This window comes from Periophthalmus magnuspinnatus, chromosome 18 (assembly GCF_009829125.3).
Source record: "Periophthalmus magnuspinnatus isolate fPerMag1 chromosome 18, fPerMag1.2.pri, whole genome shotgun sequence".
Lineage (NCBI taxonomy): Eukaryota > Metazoa > Chordata > Actinopteri > Gobiiformes > Gobiidae > Periophthalmus > Periophthalmus magnuspinnatus.
Genome location: NC_047143.1, coordinates 4135709 through 4157371, shown reverse-complemented (window position 1 = coordinate 4157371; position 21663 = coordinate 4135709). Strand labels below are relative to the sequence as shown.

The window sequence follows — 21663 nt, the reverse complement described above, 5'->3', positions numbered from 1 at the left end:
CACAATTATACACGTCTAGTCTCTCTGTTTTATCTGCAGGTCCACTGATGTAAAATGGTGGCATATTTCGAGTCTTCTCTGAAAAGTCCTGTCCCCAAAATGATCTTCCTCTTGACTCTTCATACATTGTCCTGTACTTTACATAAACTGAACTTCACTAACTTGTAGTCTTTTAGTCTGTAAAACACTCATTCAAACCTCTGCCTCAGTCTCCCAGAGCACACCTGAGGGGAGGGGTCCTTCACACAGGTTAAACTGTAGCTGTCCACACCAAAGTCCCATTCAAAAAATGTAGCAGCACATATTTAGCTAATGGAAATAAAACACATCTCTGGTGGCCTCGGCGCCCTAACCCCCTGCACCTGGGGAGAATAAGAGGAGCCAGCACCTGAGACTCAGCGCCAGATCGTCCGTGTATCTCTGTGGTATTCCTCGCTTGGCTCAGTTCATGTTTTTACGTTTTTTGATCTTGCTAAACTGGATACATTGCTCCTCACCTGATCCGCTCAGCTCTCCAGCCTCCGACCCAGCTCTTCTCTACCAGTACAGTCCGTCCCGCCTCAAACTCTGCTCCTCACGCTCTGCCCCTGGACCACGGCCCACGCCCCGCTCCCGACTCACCGATTGACCCACGTTCACTTTTTGCACTTTGTAAATAAACACTGTTAAACTTTCCCCGAGTTCTGTATCTTTGGTCCCTTGTGCCGAGCGTTACGACATGAATGTACAGATACTGGAGCAAAAAGATAAATAAAAATAAAAATACTCAAGCAAAAGTAACTTATCACATGAAAATGATCTACTTGGGTAAAAGAATTAAAGAACCTGTTTAAAAATGTACTTATATTTTGAGGTTTGATAAGGCTTCAAATGAATAGATTTTGATGAAGCAGAATTTTGTTTAACAGAAACAACTGATTCAGTAGTTTTTTTCTAGCCGCTTTTATTTGTAAAATAAAGTCTCAGCCTTTTCAGCCGGTCTCAAACAATAATAAAGAATATGTTTTTAGTCCTTATCAAAAATGTAGTGTAATAGAAAGTACAGATACTACACTCAGATGTAGTGAAGTAAAAGTAAAAAGAATCCACTTTAAAATCTAAAAGTAAAGTACAGATACCTAAAGTTTTTACTTTACATACTTTACTACTTTAACTTCGTTAAGTTCCACCACTGTTGGACGCATCATAATTTTTTCCATTATGTTTTAACGTTACGTATAATTCAAATAAAATAATTAGTCAATGAACTTTTAAAATGGTCACATAAGTCTCTGTGTCTCAGTGGATCAGACGTACAGCCCTGTACAGACTGAGAGGAATCAAACTGCACTTTTGGTCCTGTCATTATCCACAGAGATAAAAGTACATGTGAAATAACACACTGTATAATGGGCCTGTTCTACTACTGCACAGGACAGACAAGAATCATCTATGAACAACTAGCATTTCATTGTATTTATAAAAAAATATTTTATTAGTGGATGTAAAAGGAACACTGTGTAACTTTTCTGATGGTTGGATCTGCCGTCATGGGCAATCTAGCAGTTTATCCATGAGTTTCACAGAAAACATAGGCCTTTGCCAGAGCGTTTAACTGTTCAAAACTAAATATTCTTCTTTTGATCAGTGAAAAGTCCTCACAATGTTTCCCATAAACACAAAACTCAAACCTGAGCTGAAAACCTGCACCAGTGGTTTTCAGTATTTACTTTTGATGGAGCTTTTAAATGAAGATTTATATCCAAGAATCCACCGCCCTGATTATTTTTCCTTGAACTTGTCCATATTGACATATTCATGGGGTCAGTGTATTTAATTGAAAAGATCCTTTATGTTTACGAGTCGTACTGGAATATTAATCAACTAGAGATCGACCGATACTGTTTTTTTCATGGCCGATGTCGATTGTTTAGAATCCAGAGCAAATGGCCGATGAGCTCTGCCAACATTTTTTGACTGATATGTAGATTTTTATTATTTTTCTCAAATTATGTCATTTAAATTTACTACAAACCCTTTTTTATACCACAGACCTGTAAGAGAGCTGTGTAGTTGTTTTGTGCAGTTTTCTCTGTGTATTAAAGTGTTAAACTTTGTGTATAAAGCTTTGTGTGTATTTTCTAGGCAGGAGATCGACCGAAACAAAATTTCACCCACTGCTGGAGATTTAAGGCCAATAGCAGATACACTAAAAAGTCTAAATATTGGCCCAGTATATCGGTCTATCTCCATAATCAGTCCAGGGCAGAGGTGGGTTGCCAAAAATTGCACTCAAGTAAAAGTCACATTACTTCAAAGTATTGTTCTCACTTAAAAAGAGTCACTTAAAAAAATTAAATTATGTGACTGAGAATTAAGTGGAATAACATTGTCGCCAAACAAAGACATTTAATGATTTGGGGCTTGATGCCGAATCAAAATGTACAGACTGCAAAAGAGCGGCGCTTGGATGAGTGAAAAGTTTATATAAATGTCCATTAACAAAATCAAACGGTGAAATACTGACATTTTGCACATCCCATAAGTTTGAAAGTTATTCATTAATCAAAGAACGTTTGAATGAAGTAGGCTACTGTTTCTCCCCGTGGAGTGACTGAACTTCTCCTTGTTAAAAGCCTGCAGAGAGTGGGGCTCCCTGGGGCTCCCTGGGGCAGGACACAGACTGTGCTCTGAGCCGCAGACAGGTGGAGTCTCAGCTCATACCCAGATTCCACTTAGCTTCACTTCTCGACTGTTCTAAGCACGAGCACTTTGCACAAGCACATTCAAAGATGTGCTCATTGTAGATAACTTCAGCCCCTCATTATGGGCCTGTGGAGAGGTGGTCACAGTTTAGTCTAAGAGCTAGTTTCAGTCTTTAATCTCAAATTCTTTATGCAGAATAGACACAGCACACTGTCCTCACTGTTCCACAGTACAGGGTCTGGAGCACTGTGTACACCCTGTATCTGTGGATGCTCCAGGTACAGGGTATAAACAGCTGCCACTGCCTGAACGCGCAGCTCCACAAGTCCACAAACAAGTGTAAACAAGTGTAGAAAGCTCAAAGTCAAGGGAATGTATTTGATGAAACTCCTACACCTGCCCAAAAGCGTTCAGCTACACACAGAGGTGCAGGGGGAGTATTTCTGAGGAAATGATTCAGCAGTTGTTAATGTTTAAAAGGCCTGTAAGTTCTACATCTATCGTATGTAGGTTATTTAACCTTTTAACTCAAATAAGGGCCATTCTTTGCTGTGGTGGAGAATGGCTCTTGGCCCTAAATCTGGATAAAATTGCATCTTTACTTTGAATATGACTTTATTATGATTTTATTCTCATAGAGCCGTATCGTGCAAATTAGTGGTCCAACGTTAATATTTGTAATACTCCTATGTTATCAATGCTGGTTGAAGCATTTTGGTTTTGTTGTCCAACTAATGGAAACGCCTTCCCTGAGTCGTGTGGCGTATGAGGCCCGAGCAGACCAGTTTTGTGAAATGCTTTATGTCTCCTTCCAGCTTCCCTTTCTTCTCACTGTTTTTCAAAAGGAGTTTTTCAATTTTAGACATTTCTGTGTTAACATCTTTAATAATGTTCCCAAACTCTTCAATTTGCATCTTCATTTTCTCAATCTTATAGGCATACTTCTCCATAATCATTTTCTCCTTCTTCTTTTTCTTCATCTCCTTCTTCTTCTCCAAGTCAGTGCTGAGTTGATAATTATATTGATTTAGTTTTTCTTTTAGCTTCATTAGAAACTCTTTTGTTCCTGTTAGTTCCTCACTCAACTCTGTAGCAGACTTCTTTTCTTCTGTAATCTTCTCTAATTGCTCCTTGTATTCAGCCAGTTTGTCATCTCCTCTGTGGATTTTCTCATCTTCTTTTTCCCTCATCATTGGCACACCTTCTTCACAGTCTTTAAGTTTGTTCTCCATAGTCTTGGTTTCTGTGGGAGAAGTCCATCAGTTTAAATCTGTGCTTTTTCTAAAACATTTCTATCAGTTCAGATCCATGTTCTCCACCTGACACAGAGCTCTACTTTGAGCTTTTTCTGCTTTCAGGTGAAGAGCTTGGATCAGTTCAGTTTGTGTCTCACATTTAAAGTGAAATAATATTAAGAGTAACTGTCAAATCTGAACTTACTGTTGATTTGAAACTTCCACACGGCAAAGGCAACAGCAGCAGCAACGAGACACAGCAGCAAACTAAAGAGGACCCAGGCCACAGAGCACGAGGGACAGGCCTCCAGGAATTCATCTGAACACAACAATATTCATGTCTCAGAACAGAGTCGGGTGTAAACAAAACCCTTGATCCAGTAAAGTCACTGTCAGGTGATACAGTTTGTCTATAGACTGAGATAAATGGACCATTTAAATCCAACAGACTCCCGTCTCTGAGCCTGAACACACACGTGTGTCAGAGTCTGCTTGTGTGATTGTTGATGTGTCCTGACCTGTGATGCTGAGCTGGGCCTCTCTGCTCTGGCCGCTCTCCTGTTGTCTCACTCTGCAGGTGAACGTGTTGCCGAGCCTCTGCTCCACACTCAGTCTGCTGCTCACACTGAACAGCTCCTCGCTCGCTCCTCTCTGAGCCTCAGTCCTGAGCAGAACCGTCCCCTCTGAGTCCAGCCACTCCAGCTCCGGCTCCGGGTACCAGCCCCTGGACTCACACCTCAGCACGGGAGACCCCGAGCGCTCTTTGATCAGGCTCATCGAGGGAGGGGCCACGGACACTGGAGACAGAGGAGCAGCAAAGAGCAGAGAGCAAGAGAAGTGAGGAGGAGGGAGGAAAACACAAAAACACTCTTGACTGATTTCACAATTCAGATGTATTTGAATTCTTTCATTTCTGACGAAAAGAACAATTACAGTTATGATACAACAATCTGAAAAGAATACTGAGAATGCCCTCTTCTTTTATATAACATGACAATAATACAGCTGTTACAATGCAAGATCTTTACAATTAAACTCAAAACACTCACCGATCAGCAGAGTGACCTCTGCTTCAGAATCAGTCTGGGGGATGTAGCATCTGTACTTGCCCCTGTCACTGAGTCTGACTCTGGTCAGACTCAGGGACATGTCCCCCTGCTGCAGTCGGCTCTCGGACACAGAGGTGTGGCCCAGGTACAGGGAGTTCTGGTCCCTGAGAAGGTCTCGACCGTCACGGCGGATGTGGATGTAGCGCGGCGTCAGGTCGTGCCGTGACCACTCCACCACCATGTCCCTGAGGTCTTTAACAGGGTCCAACTGACAGGGCAGAGTGACATCACTGCCAACGGGCGCTATGATTGGCTGAGAGGGAACGACCAGTGTGTTCTGACCTGAGGAAATAAAAGTGGCATTACCACACTGTTGGGGGGAGGTGGCTGTAGTGGTTAAGCGTTTTCCCACAAACCCAAAGGTTGGTCCTTCCCACTTCCGACCAGGGCATGTTATCATTATATCCTTGAGCAAAACACTTCACCCACCTCCCCTCTGTGTGACTGTGGTGTATCAGTTAATACTTAAAAGAGTTGAGTTGTTTACCACTGGTGACCAACTCAAACAGCCACATTTGTAACACACAGCCCCAGCACAGCTCCCACCAAAATGACTGAGACTTGACATGAATAACAGATAATGCATCAACAGTGACTTTAAGATACTCAAAGAACTGTCATTTAATTGTGTGCACATGTATTTTAACCTTTACTTACCCCAGCAAAAGTGAGTCTGCATGAGTAAAAACACAGAGAGCATCTCCACACCCATAGTGAAACTCTGAGAAAGAAGGAACAGTCACTGAAATGACCTCATGACACTGGATCTTAAACAGTGGGGCAAAAAAGTGTTTAATCAGCCACCAACTGTGCAAGTCCACTTAAAAAGATGAGAGGCCTGTAATTTTCATCATAGGTTCACTGAAACTATGAGAGACAGAATGAGAAAAAAAAAAAAGTATATTTTTATAATAATATATATTTTTTATTTATTGAAATTATTTATTGGCAAATTATGGCGGAAAATAAGTATTTGGTCAGTAACAAAAGTTAATCTCAATACTTTGTTATTTGCCCTTTGTTGGCAATGACAGAGGTCAAATGTTTTCTGTAAGTCTCCAAAGGTTTTCACAAACTGTGTGTGATGTTTTGGGGCTGACGCAGGGCAACACGGACTTTTAACTCCCTCCAAAGATTTTCTAAGGGGTTGAGATCTGGACCATCGTTAGTAGTGGCTAGACCACTCCAGGACCTTGAAATGCTTCTTACGAAGCCACTCCTTCATTGCCCGGGTGGTGTGTTTGGGATCATTGTCATGCTGAGAGATCCAGCCACGTTTCATCTACAGTGTCCTTGCTGATTGTAGGAGGTTTTCACTCAGCCCCAAAGCATGATGTTTCCACCCTCATAGGTATAGTGTTCTTTGGGTACAACTCAGCATTCTTTCTCCTCCAAAGACAACAAGTTGAGTTTTTACCGAAAAGTTGTATTTTTGTTTCATCTGACCATATGACATTCTCCCAATCCTCTTCTGGATCATCCAAATGCTTCTATCAAACTTCAGATGGGCCTGGACATGTCCTGTCTTAAGCAGTGGGACACGTCTGGCACTGCAGGATTTGAGTCCCTGGTGGTGTAGTGTGTCACTGATGGTCCCTTTGTTACTTTGGTCCCAGCTCTCTGCAAGTCATTCACTAGGTCGCCCCGTGTGGGTCTGGGATTTTTGCTCACTGTTCTTGTGTCATTTTGACCCCACGGGGTGAGATCTTGTGTGGGGCCCCAGATCGAGGGAGATTATCAGTGTCTCGTACGTCTTCCATTTTCTAATAATTGCTTCCACAGTTGATTTCTTCACACCAAGCTGCACCTGTTGCAGATTCAGTCTTCCCTGGTGCAGGTCTACAGTTTTGTTTGTGGTTCCTTTGCTCTTTGGTCTTGTCTATAGTGGAGTTTGGAGTCTGACTGTTTGAGGTTGTGGACATGTGTCTTTTATACTGATAACCAGTTCAAACAGGAGCCATTAATACAGGTAACGAGTGGAGAACGGAGGAGCCTCTTAAAGAAGAAGTTACAGGTCTGTGAGAGCCAGAAATCTTGCTTGTTTGTAGGTGACCAAATATTTTACAGAAGAATTTACCAATTAATTCATAAAAAATCCTACAATGTGATTTCCTGGATTCTTTCCCCCCATTCTGTCTCTCATAGTTGAAGTGAAGCTATGATGAACAAAAATTGTGCAAGTTCTCCTAATTAAAAAGATGAGCGAGGCCTGTAATTTGGCCTCTCTCATCTTTTTAATTAGGAGAACTTGCACAATTGGTGGCTGACTAAATACTTTTTTTGCCCAACTGTACACTAGCTGTTTTAATTGCAATGTTGTGGTTTGATTGTGTCCAATTAACTGTCCAATCAGTGATCCAAGTGTTTTGTATCACTGTTGAAATTTACTCGGACAAACACAGCCTACATGTCTACTCAGGATTAGAAATGGATGTGTGACTATAAATGAAAGTGGAAGTTAAAAAAAACAACAACTTTTAGCCTATCTTTGATTGAAACAGTCCCATCACAGTCACAGTGTGATGTTCACAAATGCATTTTATATGCACAAACGAGGATCATTAAAAAGGCACTTTTTTCATCAGGACAGGACACTTTCTTTACAGGCTATTTCAGGCTACAGAAAAAACAACATAGCTACAGTAGGCTAATGATCGTGTTAGAAAATCAAAAAACTTAGCTACCTGCTTTGTTTTGAAGTTTATTTCCTCCAGTTAAGTGCAGTGTAGAGTCCACAAATCTCATGATCAAACTTTTGATAGCGTCTCGCCCCTGGTTTATGGTCCTTTGGCCACTCCTCCAGACAGATGACGCTTGTCTGGACTTTGTAGTGTTTATAGTCTTTGCTTTGGACCAGTGAAAAAAAATGTGATTATGTTGAGAAACTGGAAGCTTAAATAATCAGCTAAAAATGGGCATAGCATGGCACTGGCAAAATCTCATGTAAAAACTTTATGTAAACAGAGAAGTAGACTATGAATAAACAGCACCTTCATAAGTGAAAAGGCAGATTAAACTGTCACTCCCAAATCTCCAAGTAACTCATTACACGCCCGAGGTGGAGGAAGTACTCGCTCCCTAGCAGACCAGCACTCCAAGGTTGGCTCTTTACCTGCTTCATCAGCTGAGACATTTGGTGTGGTGAAGGACCCGTGACAGTGCAGTAGTGACGGCCTTGATCAACAGCAACGTGACCAGTTGAAAAGCCTCCTGGATAGGTACATAAACATTTTTGCTTCCAGTGATGAAGCCTGTACACAGACAGGGCTTATGCAGTGTTCCGTAGACACAGGTTCAGCACCATCTTTCAAAAAGGCACGTACCTGAGGACACGATGAAAATGCTTGCTGCAGGGATAATTGCAAGGGCCAACCCTCCAATTTGGAGCCACCCAGGGTGATGGTTTTGTGTAGCCTACCATCATCTGAATGTAGTCACAGGCTCCAGATTGATGCTGCCCTTGACTATAACGGCGGTTGTAGCTGGTTCAGCTCCATCGACATGTGCAGTGGATATTGGCAGATGGAACAGGCACCCAAAGCAAGGGCCAAGGCTGCCTTCACGTTTGAGCAGAGACTGTGGCAGTTTAATGTGATGCTGTTTGGCAACACACTGGCAACACACTGGACACGTTTGAGCGGCTCAAGGAGCAGATACAGAAAAACATGTGAAAAGCATGCTCAGGGAGTGGCAACAGACCCAGAGAACGTGACAGCTGTCCATAACTGGCCTACCCCAGCTAACATCCACAAGCAGCTCTATGTTTTTTTTGGGTTCTAGTGTCCTACTATCGCAGAACTTTGCCTCTATTACTAGCCCACTACATAATCTGATGGATAAGGGTGAGCCCTTCGGCAGTGGAACAGGAACCTGCGCTGTCCTCTCCCAGCGGGGAAGTGAAGGGGAATGGGTGGTGGGATACTTGTGCCCTGAGCCACGAAGAGAGGAACTATCACCTCACTCGATGAGAACCGTTGTATGTGACTTGGCTTTTAAGCTTCAAACAGCCAGAGGAGCAGCTGGCTCTAGGGCTGCAAGTCCTTCAGGTCTAACAACAGACCTCTTTGGGGCCTTGTTCTTGTCCCCAGACCAACTGTGATGTTTACAGGAGTCCAATACAATGCTGGAACTGGTCAAGAAGTGGCTGCATTTGGATAAACATCCTCAAGGGCCAGTAGTGTCCCCCATGGTACAGATGTTAAGGTCTACTGCTGTCAGTGGGGCAGCACTGAGCTCCACAGTGGCTTGCTGTTCCAGAGATGGTGAGCTCCGAGGCGGGGTAATGGTATTCTACAGTTGTTTGTGCTCCGTTCCCTCCAGTCCCAGGTCCTCCAGAGTGTGCATAGCTCAGTGGGATGGAGGACGTGGAACTGTATCTGCATGGCTGTAAGCTGTGTGCTCATATGCCCCCTTGCAGCTTGGGGAGGCTCCTATGGAAAGAGTAGATGTAGATGTTTTTTAAGCCCCTTTCCCATCACTGATTCTGATAATCACTACATACTTGTGGCCATGACTATTTTACAAAATAGCCTGAAGCTTATGTGGTATCAGATCAAAGTGTAACTCGCTTTGGGGTTCCCTCTGAGCTCCACAGCAACCAGGGGCAGAATTTTGAATCCCAGGTGTTCGGTGAGGTGCGTCGGCTGCTTGAGGTGAAGAAGGCACAAACGACCCCTTTCCTTTCACAGAGTGATGGGTTGGTGGAGAGGTTTAACCAAACTGGGACGTCCACCTACCCCTAGTTCTGAGGGCCTACCGAACAGCAGTCCAAGAGTCAAACAGCAATATTTTTTTTTTCTTTGTGATCAAATTTTTATTCAAGTATCAGTCTCAACTGCAGCTATACAGGTTACAATCCATTTACATGAATTCCTTCCATAAAATGATTGCAAATTTCCTCCATTCAAAGACATCAGCAGAAATTGCATTATACATATTCATTATGTACTATACATAAAAAGGAACTGAGCGTACACAAATTGTGTATCTTTCATAAATATACAGTTTGACAGAAGCATCTACATAGTGTAAAAAAACAAAACAAAACACAAAACGTGATATATTCAGATCTCGACTTTGGCTAGTAAGTTAGACCAGCAAAAAATGTTTTTGGCTTTTACTCCATGTATTCAAGCAGCAGAAACCTCCAGCTGAATTATTTCTTGGTAAGATAGAAGCCACCCTTTTACAGTCAGGGGTTGAACTAACTTTCAACGGCATATTACAATTTTTTTTGGCAGCTGTGAGACCTGCTAGTAATGGACATCGGTCATTGATTGTCAAATTCAGTTTGGAGATATTATTTAGCAAAATAAACCTCTGAGTGCAGGGGATGGTTACGCCTATTAATTTAGACAAAAATATTTTCCCAGAAATGTGCCACCTCAGGACACTCCCAGACCATATGAAGAAATGTGTCACTAGCTTTGTCAGTGCAGAAATCAGGAGGGTTGTCTTTTATTTTCATTTGATGTAATCTTTTACGGTATAGGTAGGCTCGATAAATTATTTTGTAATGAATCATCTGGTGTGGAACAGCAATAATAATAATACGAAGAAGAAGAGGGATGATGATGATGGTGACGATTATTATTATTATTATTATTATTATTAATTCCCTCATCAGTTACTTCGTTATTGACTCTCGCCAAATAACGCCTGAATTTTTTTTAGCTCATTTATTTAATTATTTTTATTTTTCCGCCTGCTCCTTCGTCACTTCCGGTGTCCGTGTGAAGCAAAACAAACTGGTTAGCATCGTTAGCATTTTTAGCATCAGCGGCTCCGAAATGAAACCACCGCCAAACCAGGAGCTAAAACGGGACAAATCATCAAATCGAGCGCACAACATTCACACCAGAGGCTAAAACTGTTAAACTAATGTCTGTGGGATAGAATCTACCGCTTCACCATGAATTTACGAGGACTTTTTCAGGACTTCAACCCCAGGTACTGTTAGCCGTGTGCTAGCGACTCAGCAAGATCCGTTTCACTTTGTAATTTTATCGTTTTGGCTTCAAATACAACAACATTGACAACAAAATATAAAACACATAATCCTTTAAATATGTGTGGGCATGGAAATGTCAAATAATTATCCCAAAGAAATTTAAAACTCTTATAGAAGGTGGCCAAGCTAACCTGCGAATGCTACAAATGTATGCAGGCCAAGAATCTCAACAAAGTCTAAGTTTTAACATTTCTTGTAGCTTGACAGTGGCTTTGTAGTTACATTTATGTCCACTACATTTATATAAGTTAAGAAATTAGTGAATAAACGTTGGTTGAAGCTAATCTTACAAGCTAACAATTTAGTATTCACTGTTTCCATGTACTAAAATGAGTGAAAGTACTAAAAGTAATGTCCCTGAAGTAATATTTTGTTTTAAGTTAAATATTACAGTTTGTTGTCTCCCCAAACTTTGAGCAAACAATACAATTTTCACAGTTTTTGTCATTTTTTTTGTCAAGTTTGCAAAATGTTGTATTTTTCTCTTCACCTTATTCATTATGTGGAGCAGGAACTTCATAAATTTACTGACAAAGCAAAGTATAATTAATGTATCAGGAAGAGGACAGTTCACTGGTAGAGACAAAGAGCTCCCTTCAAAATAGCACCCAAGCTACAACCTATTTTGGGCTTTCTTGACTGAAATAAAGCTATAATTGTATACTTGGATGCGCAGGAAGGTATTTTTCTCTTTGATCAAGAGTGACAGTTTGTACAACCAGACATAGCATGGAATTTGTCGCCAGTGCCACCCACGTCACTAACTAACATAACTGAAGCTATTTAAGTGACAGCAAAAATACCTGATTAAAATAAATCAGAAACATGTAGTGCAGGGGTCTTCAACCTGTAGCTCTCCACCTCCCTACAGGTAGATCGCAAAGGGATTTATGATTTATACGTATTGTGATGAATTAATGTGATGATAAATGTATAATTTTGATGCCTGACTTTCTGCACTAATAAATGGGTAATGGTTTATGCTTTATAGGCCATCTAAGGCTTGCCATGGCTCTTATCTATTCTCAATTTCTTGCAACCTCTAAAATGAGCCGCTCTCTGACATTTCCGTTTTGTAAAGGTAGCTCACGGAGGAAAAGTTTGGAGACCCCTGATCTAATGTAATCTTCCAAACAAACTAGAGTATAAATACTGCTGCACTTTTAAGGTTAATTTTATTTGCATGTTTTAACTTTTGAGTGATATTTGAACCTCAGCCAGGACATTTACAGTCGTATTTTAGCACATTCCTGATGCACTGTAAAATATCATCTGAATATTGTCATTGAGATCACGCTGAAAATGTTGAGGTATAAGATTTCGTCAGTGTTGCCCATTGATAAACTCGTAAACATATGAACACAGGAATACAAGCTCTAGCCCTCATCGGGGAGAAGGACACTGTCTGAAAATACGATCTTTCTGTATCTGCAGTAAGTTCCTGATCTACTGCTGCCTGCTCCTGTTCTCGGTGCTGTTGGCCCTGAGGTTGGATGGACTCATTCAGTGGAGTTATTGGGCTGTGTTCGCTCCCATCTGGCTCTGGAAGCTCATGGTGATCATCGGAGCGTCTGTGGGGACCGGAGTGTGGGCGCACAACCCTCAGTACAGGTAACGGCAACGCAAAAACACATTTAAATAACACTTTTTCCTCAGTTTAGTCGTTTTTTATGAGACAGTGCACACGTTAGCAAACAGACAATAAAGTTTTTTCGTTTTGAAAACTCAAGAAAAAGTACAACGTGGATTTAAACAGCACATTTTCTGGAGCGTGCGATCAATCTGAGTGTTCATGGTTCTATTTAGAAGTTTGATTTTTCAACAAAAAGGTGAGAGTGACTAACTGAAAAACTGTTGGCTAATGCTAGGTAGCTTGCGACTGTAATGTTATTTGAAAGGGATTTGTTTAACAGAATAAATCATCTCGCCTGTTGTAGTCTAGTCAGCTCTTTCTGTTAAAATGTTAAATGTTAAAATAAAGCTTAGACGTTTAACTGGAGTAACAGAGCTTCAGACGGAGCCTCCATTCAGCATCACACCCCAAGGAACGTTTATGACATCAGCTGCAAAGTATCAACATGGTGTAATGTTTTTGTCTATAGTAATGAGCTCGGGTATGTGTGAGCTCTTCATGCTCTTTATGTGACTCCTTTGCACATTTGTTCCTGTCTTTTGTGTTAATCCAGTTTTATAACTAGAATAGAAATAGTGTAGTCATATTTTAGACCTGGTTTATCCCTAATTTAGTCCTAGAAATCTCCCGTTTTAAATTGGTTTAGATCGGATGGTGCTCAGAAAACAACATTTCTAGATGGTACTCGTGTGAAAACTTTGAGAATCACTGGTCTAAAACTTATTCCAAAAGGCTGTGACATTGTTAAATCAAAATGTCAGAAAAAAACACACTTTATTCCTAAATATTCTCTCTTTAGACGTCTTCAGTCGCCTTCTGTCAATCAAAAAATATATGTTAAAAATATCAATGTACAATAGAAACAGTAGTTTGACTAATGACTCTCTCCTCTCTCTCTCCTCTCCTCTCTCCCACCCTTCCCTCTCTCTCCTCTCTTTCACCCCTCCCCTCTCCTCTCTCTTTTTCACCATCCCTCTTACCTCTCTCACCCTCTCTACTTTTCTCCTTATCCCTCTCTCTCCCTCACTTGTTCTCTCTCTCTCTCCTTCTCCCCCCTTTCCCCCCCTCTCTCTCCCTCGTTCCTCTCTCAGGGCGGAGGGTGAGACGTGCGTGGAGTTTAAGGCGATGCTGATCGCCGTGGGCCTTCACGTGCTGCTGTTGATGTTCGAGGTGCTGGTGTGTGATCGAGTAGCACGCGGGTCGTACTTTTGGCTGCTCGTCTTTATGCCGCTGTTCTTCGTGTCGCCGGTGTCTGTGGCCGCGTGCGTCTGGGGCTTCAGGCACGACCGCTCTTTAGAGGTGAGACTAGTGTTGTCACGATACCACAATTTCAAACTCAATTTCAATACAAAGGAATAGACCCAATACCAGATAATAGATAATAGAATGTGATTTTCAGCTTTAAATAATAGTAATTTCCCATGTGTCTTATTTCTGTGTATTCCCTCGTGTCCAGGTAGGTTCCATGGGCGTATACTAGTCTATGTGGTCTTACATAATGCATTTTTTGTTAATTAAAACTCCCCATTTGGCTGACAAGACCTCAACAGCTTCCACAAAGTTTGAATTTTGTAGGGAGTCTTATTATTTTCACACTATAAACTTAAAAAAATAGTTAAATCCTCAAAGCCCTAAATGTTCGCTCTGTAAGATTTAGACTCGCCCTGCTCTTGGCCCGTGGCAGCTCTGCTCTAGAAGCTATCGCCCCGATTGGTCAGAACTGATCATGTGGTGCATGTTTCTGAGGTCACCCGGGAGACGCACGCCCCTGCTGAGGAAGTAATGCAGAAAGAAAACATCCCTCTTGGCTGAGCTCAGGCCATTAAAAACAACACAAACCCACAAAAAAACGAGATAAAAACTAAAATTCACAAAAACGTAAAGGCTCTTTAATATTAATTCTGCCTGGACTTTTTTTTAACATAATTATAAGTCTCTAAATCTCATTTTTAGTGAGAAATGTTTCAGCTTTGACATGGGAATTGTCAAAACCCAACAAATGCTCATTCTATTGTCTATCAGATGATCCAACCACAAACTCGCTGTATCTGTCAGTATTTACCAAGTCAAAGTTAGGCAGGATTTGAAATCTGCTGTTCCTCTCTGCAGAGCTTGTTCCCACTTATAAGAGACTGGATCAGACAGAGGCCAAAGTGTCAGAGCCTCAGCTTCACAAAGAGCCCAGCCTTTTGTCTGCGCTCCAAAGCGTCACACACAGAATGTTATGTGAATGTGTTTGATCCTAATACAGATCTCCTCTTGTGTTTTCAGCTGGAGGTCCTGTGCTCTGTGAACATTCTCCAGTTCATCTTTATCGCTCTGAGACTCGACAGAATCATAAACTGGCCCTGGCTGGTGAGAAAACGACATGGATCAGTCATTTTAAAGGAGCTGTACTTGATTTTATCCCGTGAATTTGAGCAGAACTTGTCTTGCCCAGTACAGATGTGTTTTATAAGCAGCTCCTGAGGTCAAAATAAGTCCGTTGTGTGCTGTCTGCATCTGATTAGAAAACATTTTATTGTCTGATAGGTTAGCATGCTAGTTGTTGTTAGCTTTATTGTCACTGCAAAACTCCAAGCTGGTCTATAAAAGTTGTGAAACGCACTTATAAACTCATCGTTGGGAGTAAATATGATGCTCTGAATGCAACGTGAGTGAAGAAAAACTGGACCACAACAGTTTGAAATGAACTACATCTGTTTTTCACATTAAAATCAAGTGGGGTCTGATGCTAACTAGATGCACTGCTCTGTCTGAAGCTCTGTTACAAAAATAAGACTTGAATCTGATTTTTTTTTTTTTAACACAATCTTCTCAGAAAGATTTAGTTGGAACTACTACAGGTGAGATGATCTGTGCTGTTAAACAAGTCCTTCAGACATAAAATTGCAGTCACAAGCTAGCTAGCGTTAGTCAATAATTATTCATTTTGTTTAGTTTCTCTCACCTTTTTTGTTCAAAAACCAAAAAATCTAAACGTAACCATGAACACGTATTGATCACAGGTCTCCGAAAACTAGTTAATTAAGTCACATTTTTTGGCAGTTTTTGCTAATATGTTCATAATGTCGCCATGGTAACTGCTGAATAATCCACCCTAGACATGTGTGCAGAAACCCCCACGTGTAATGTTTACATGGTACACGTGTGTCCAGGTGGTGTGCGTCCCCCTGTGGATCCTCATGTCCTTCTTGTGCCTGGTCGTCCTGTATTACATCATCTGGTCCGTGCTGTTCCTGCGCTCCATCGACATCATCGCCGAGCAACGCCGCACCCACATCACCATGGCGATCAGCTGGATGACCATCGTCGTGCCCCTGCTCACCTTCGAGGTAAACCCCGCGCAATAAAAAACGAGTCATAAATGTGATATATCCTGCATTATACGGCGGTTTATGATACTCATGCATGTTTGAGTAATCTAGTGATCTCTCCTGGGCTCTATTCAAACCGTTACAGTTAGCAGTGGTAGAAACGAAGGTGAAACTTATATATGTTAATAGATTGCTTTTGGGGAATATAACGTAACTAAAATAACATCAAAATGGGGCAAATTTATCAACTTAACGGGATTGTACTTCCATGTCACATCTTTACCTCAGTTTGTTTTATATTTTTAACTTTTTAATTGAAGACAAAACAATACCTGAATGGGAGTGTGGTCTGTGGTGAATTCATGTTGTTATAAATTTCGCATCTGGACCTAAAAATGGGCGCTAGAGACGTTTTGAAAAGTAAAAGTTAAAAGAGAATTTTTTTTAGATATGGGCCGTGTCTGAACATCCACACTATTTTCTTACAGGGGGCACAATTTAGAGGTTACACCATTTTTAGTGGCGTCCGAGTGTCCGGTCGATGAGAAAATAGCGCACGCAAAAGTTCCCACGTTGCACCTTGAAAAGTAATGGACGCCACTGGTCACTACACTATAGACCACAATGCATCGCGGGAGTTGGAAAAACACCAGTAAACAGCGACAGGTCTTTAACTGGACACAACACGACTGAATGAAGCAGATAGAAGCGCCGGTTTATGTCAGTGTTGATCCTAATTATCAATAAAATAAACCGTTGCAGTTTACCTGAGCTTGAGCTGTTTAAAGAGCGATAATTTCCACATCTCGGGTAAAAAGACCTTAAAAATCTAATCAGTTTACATGAGATCCAGCTTGATAAAACATTGTATGGTTATTATTAGTTCATAAAGACTTTTGCCAGTCCAATCTGATCATTATTTATGACAGAAGAAGAAAGAAAGAAACGTTTTATCGGAGTTTAGCCTTTAGACTTTTTTCACCCAGACCCAGAGTCACTGTTTGTGTGAATCTCTGTGTGAATATCGTCCGCTGAAGAGTGCAGGGCTGTGGAGTGAGGGGTCAGGGGGCTGGGGGGACACAGCCTTGGACGATTCAGGATTTGTAACTATTATAATTAACGTGACGTCCCGAGGTGAAACTAATCCCGTGTGAATAAGGTTTAAGAGTGAGTTCTGTCAGGGGGTTGTATTGTTTTAGCTCCTGTCTCCAGCACATGTCTCTCAGTTTAACCCTCTTATAAACACACACGTTTATAATGTATTGTTCTCTCCCTCTCCTCTCTCTTTCTCTCCATCTCCCCCTCTCCTCTCTCTCTGTTCAGATTCTGCTGGTTCACAAACTGGACGGACACAACAGCCTGAGTTACGTGTGTGTGTTTGTGCCTCTGTGGCTCTCTCTGCTCACTCTGATGGCCACAACCTTCGGACAAAAGGGAGGAAATCACTGTGAGTATCTGCTACTACAAAGTAAAATACAAGTGCTGCTACAAGTACTACAAATACTTCTGCTCCTACTGGTGTTGTCATGATACTAAAATGTACTTATACTTTCTTTAATATTACCGTAGTCGTGGGAACATATTTTGTTTAGGTCACTTCCCTCTGCTCTTACAAAATAAAAGTCTCTGTGTTTTCCAGCTACAGAAGCAGTTTTATTGTGACAAGGTCTGACACTGACATTTAACACATTTAACACAAAAACAAACACTGTTAATTATTTCTGGCAGGTCTGTGGTAATTGCACTGAGCCTCCAGCAGAGGGCGCTTCTCACAGGCTTGAATATTACAACGCGGCCTTATATCTGTCTATTTTTTTTATTTTTTTTCCACTCTCCCTCTTTCTTTTCCCCCTCTCCTTCCTCTCTCTTCCTCATGCTCTTGACCCCTCATCTCTCTCTCATTTCTCTCTCTTCCTTTTCTTCCCTCCCTCCCTCCCTCCCTCCCTCCCTCTTTCCCTCTCATCCCCCCTCTCTAACTTTTTCCTCATTTTTTCCCCCTCATCTCTCTCTCACTCGCCCCCTATTCTCTCTATCTCTTTATCTCCCTCCCTCTATCTCTTACCCCCTTGTCCTGTTTGCTTCCATCTCTCTTTCTCTACCCTATTTCTCTTTCCTCCCTCTCTTCCCCTTTGCCCACTCTCTTCCTTCTCTCTCTTTCTCTCCGATTTCCTCTTCCTCTGTTACGTCTTCACCCTCTCTCCTCTATCTTTCTCTCCCCTCTCTCTTCCTTCTCTCTCTTTCTCTGCACCTCTCTCACGTCTCTTTCTTTCCCCCCTCCCTCTCTCCTCTCTCTTCCTTCTCTCTCCCCTCTCTCTTCCTTCTGTTTCTCTCCCTCTCACCTCTCTTCCTCTTCTCCCTCTTCCCCCTCACCCTCTCTTTTCCTTCTCTTCCTCTCCCCCCTCTCTCTCCCCCCTCTCTCTCCCCCCTCCCTCTCTCCCCTCCTCTCTCCCCTCCCTCTCCCCCCTCCTCTCTCCCCTCCCTCTCCCCCCTCCTCTCTCCCCTCCCTCTCCCCCCTCTGCCCTCCCTCTCTTCCCTCCCTCTCTCCCCTCCCTCTCTCCCCTCCCTCTCCCCCCCTCTGCCCTCCCTCTGCCCTCCCTCTCTCCCCTCCCTCTCCCCCCTCCCTCTCCCCCCTCCCTCTCTCTTCCTTCTCTCTCTCTCTCCCTTTCTTCTCCCTCACCCTCTTTCTTCTCTCTCTCCCTTCTCCCTCTCTCCCCTCCCTCTCTCTTCCTTCTCTCTCTCTCTCCCTTTCTTCTCCCTCACCCTCTTTCTTCTCTCTCTTCCTTCTCTCTTTCTCTCCCCCCTCCCTCTCTCCCCTCCTTCTCTCCCCTCCCTCTCTCCCCTCTCTCTCTCTTCCTTCTTTCTCTCTCTTCCTTCTCTCTCTCCCCTCTCTCTCTCTCTCTCCTCAGGGTGGTTCGGAATACGTAAGGACTTCTGCCACTTCCTCCTGGAGCTCCTCCCGTTCCTCCGGGAGTACGGAAACGTGTCGTACGACCTCCAGCGCTCGCAGGATCCCGAGACGCCCGACGACCTGCTCCCGTCCCGAGAAACGGCGCCCAAAATCGCGCCCATGTTCCACAAAAAGACGGGAGTCGTGATCACGCAGAGCCCCGGGAAATACTTTGTCCCACCGCCAAAACTCTGCATCGACCTCCCAGACTGAAAACTGCAGACACGTCCGAGAACACAGGACCAGACAGACGTTTGGACGCTTTTTTCTTCATAGTTTATTTTACACTGTAGAGTCTCACTGAAGGCGTCAAAACTATGAATGGACACGTCTAGAATGTAGTAAACAAAAAATAAACACAAAATAACTCAAACTTTGAAAACTGCTTTGCACTAAACGTAAAGAAAAAAAACATTGAGCGAGAAACGTGTCCAAACTTTTCCCTGGTCCTGTTTTTTTTATCAAAACGCGACAATACGAAAGAAATGTATTTGTTTATTAGTAGTTCAGTTCAAAAGTGAAACAGACTTGAGGATTTTGTTATTTTAAATTGAGTAGGTGGTACTTTGCAGTCACGTTGGGGGTGTTCTGCACATACGTCTATGGCAGAATGTACAGCACATTGCCAAAAAGTTTTAAGATCTGTCTGAAAACTCACGGAAAAAATACAAAATGGAGGCTGTGTTATGGTCCTGTTGAGTTTGATTTACAACAAAAACGTGTTGACTGCTAAACTGTTGGCTAACGCTAACGCTAGCTAGTTTGTGACTGCATTTTTAAGTGTGAGGGACTTGTTTATCCGCGCAAATCGTCTCGCCTGTTGTCATTTTTTACGGTCAGATTGCGTTTAAAGAAAGCTAAAGTCTGATTTAAGTAACGGAGCTTCAGACGTCAGACGGAGCAGTGCCTACAGTTAGCATGACACCCCCAGGGAATGTTGATAACAGCTGCAAAGTATCAATACTCAACGGGAGATTTGTTTTTGGAAGAAATATTTAAACATCTGATTCACAAATGTTGAACTTTATCGTTACTTGTTTGGGATCGGCTCCACAAACTTTTAATCTCACGGCAACAGTCACGTCTTTGGGGTTGAATAATGGCGCTTTTTCTTGGTACCCAAACGATCATTTTAAAAGCTCTTTTTTTTTTTTTTGACGATATTGTAATTTTTAACACAAAACGATAGGTCAAGGGTCGGCAAAAGTATCGAAACTCGTAAACGCCCGTGGATCACTATGAACCTACTGGACACTGAGGGTATTACACGCAGATAAGACACATGGGGATAGAAAAAAGTACAATTTAAGGTGGAAAATCACAGTATATTGTCTAAAAAAAAGAGTGTTTTTATCGTTAGCTTCGAAATCCAGTTTGAACAATCCCAAAGACACGACGACCGTAACCGCCAACTATTCCGCTCCATTAAAAACGACGAATCCGAAGCTTTTGAAATGAACTTCTACAGATAAATACGTTTTGTTTTTTTTCTCCAACTCGTCGATGGAGCTCTGAAGTGGACTCAAATATGTGAAAGGACTGACTAAAGGCTGCTCTTGTGGCTGAACGCACCAAATATCGCTTTTCACTGTGTTGCCAACTTCCAACTTTTTGAGTTTTATCGACTTTTTTAAAGATGCAAAAAAAAAAGAAAAGAAAAAGTGTCTGGATTTTTGGCTTTATTTCATCGGACGGGACCATCGAGGTGGAGCCGAGGAGGAGACGGGAGGGAAAAATAGCACTTTGTTTTGCTGTTTCACCCATTTTTGTATTTTTTTGTAAATATCAGTGACTTTTATTTAGGGACCACTGTAGAATAAAGATGGAGATTTTTTGCTTTGAGAAATGTGATTGTTTTGTGTTTATTTATCAGTCTTTTAATCGATTAATCGGTTGATGGAGGCTTAGTCAACCGATTAATTGACTAGTAGAAGTATTTGATTTTGTTAAGTAAAAGTACAGATACTGGAGCAAAAAAAAATACTCAAGTAAAAATATCACATGGAAAAATCGTCTTGAGTGAAACTACATTTTTAAAGGGGCAATTTAACAGTAAAAAGTAAAAGTATTTCCCACAGATTTTGAGTCTTATAAAAGGTACAAATGTAGTAATTTTGATAAATATTTAAGCTGATTTTTTTTCAACAGAAACAACGGAATCAATATTTTTTTCTTGCTGTCTTTAGTTATATATTTTTAAATTATAAATGTTAAAAATAAACCTAAACTTTTCAGCAGGTCTTAGACAATAATGAAAAATACTTTTACTTTTCAGTCCTGTTTAAAAATGTAGTGGAGTAAAAAGTACAGATACTGCTCTCAAATGTAGTGGAGTAAAAGTAAAACATTTTTAAATCTACTTAAGTACAGATACAAAGTAAAAATAGTAAAGTATTGTAACATTTGAGGTAACGTTGCACCACTGACGATGGACAACAGCAGAAATGAGTGAGTAAAAAGTCAGATTAAACTCATGATTCACAAGTTTAATCTGTGTTTCCAAGTACTTTTTCCTGTATAAATAGTAGTTTTTGCATGAGCTCCCTCTGCTGGTGTCGTCTTGTAAGTGCAGTTTGGGTCAGATACATGGATACGTAAAAAGTTTTGAGAGAATAGATTTGCCACGCCCCTAATCTAAAAAAAAAAAAAGGCACATACTGAAAGAAAAAGTCCAATATTTTGCATTAGTAAGAGTTTTGAAAAACACTCCGACATCTTGGTATTTGC

The 21663-nt window shown here is 41.7% G+C and overlaps 2 protein-coding genes across 2 annotated transcripts; one reads left to right on the top strand and one right to left on the bottom strand.

The window, feature by feature from the left end:
• Window positions 1–970: 970 nt before the first annotated feature.
• LOC117386289 (butyrophilin subfamily 3 member A2-like) lies at window positions 971–7795 on the bottom strand. The gene is made up of 6 exons (XM_055229227.1): window positions 7714–7795; window positions 5687–5750; window positions 4933–5311; window positions 4439–4833; window positions 4126–4239; window positions 971–3928 (listed from the first exon to the last, which is right to left on the bottom strand). The coding sequence occupies exons 2-6, from the start codon at window positions 5739–5741 to the stop codon at window positions 3417–3419; spliced, it is 1455 nt and encodes a 484-aa protein (XP_055085202.1). The 5' UTR covers window positions 5742–5750; window positions 7714–7795; the 3' UTR covers window positions 971–3416.
• Window positions 7796–10755: 2960 nt separating this feature from the next.
• tmem185 (transmembrane protein 185) lies at window positions 10756–20782 on the top strand. Its single transcript, XM_033983634.2, has 7 exons — window positions 10756–10978; window positions 12474–12650; window positions 13764–13971; window positions 14944–15027; window positions 15831–16007; window positions 17313–17436; window positions 18896–20782. Exons 1-7 carry the CDS (start codon window positions 10941–10943, stop codon window positions 19147–19149), a joined length of 1062 nt encoding a protein of 353 aa, XP_033839525.1. The 5' UTR covers window positions 10756–10940; the 3' UTR covers window positions 19150–20782.
• The last annotated feature ends 881 nt before the right edge of the window (window positions 20783–21663 follow it).

What these genes read in the sequence shown, in the direction of transcription:
- LOC117386289 (XM_055229227.1), bottom strand. Translation starts at nt 5,741, where the DNA reads ATGGGTGTGGAGATGCTCTCTGTGTTTTTACTCATGCAGACTCACTTT. An exon ending in AATTGTAAAGATCTTGCATT is followed by an intron (nt 4,834 to 4,932) that starts GTAACAGCTGTA and finishes TCTTTTCGTCAG; the next exon opens with AAATGAAAGAATTCAAATAC. An exon ending in GTGGAAGTTTCAAATCAACA is followed by an intron (nt 3,929 to 4,125) that starts GTAAGTTCAGAT and finishes CTTCTCCCACAG; the next exon opens with AAACCAAGACTATGGAGAAC.
- tmem185 (XM_033983634.2), top strand. Translation starts at nt 10,941, where the DNA reads ATGAATTTACGAGGACTTTTTCAGGACTTCAACCCCAG. An exon ending in TTTCAGGACTTCAACCCCAG is followed by an intron (nt 10,979 to 12,473) that starts GTACTGTTAGCC and finishes CTGTATCTGCAG; the next exon opens with TAAGTTCCTGATCTACTGCT. An exon ending in GGCACGACCGCTCTTTAGAG is followed by an intron (nt 13,972 to 14,943) that starts GTGAGACTAGTG and finishes TTGTGTTTTCAG; the next exon opens with CTGGAGGTCCTGTGCTCTGT.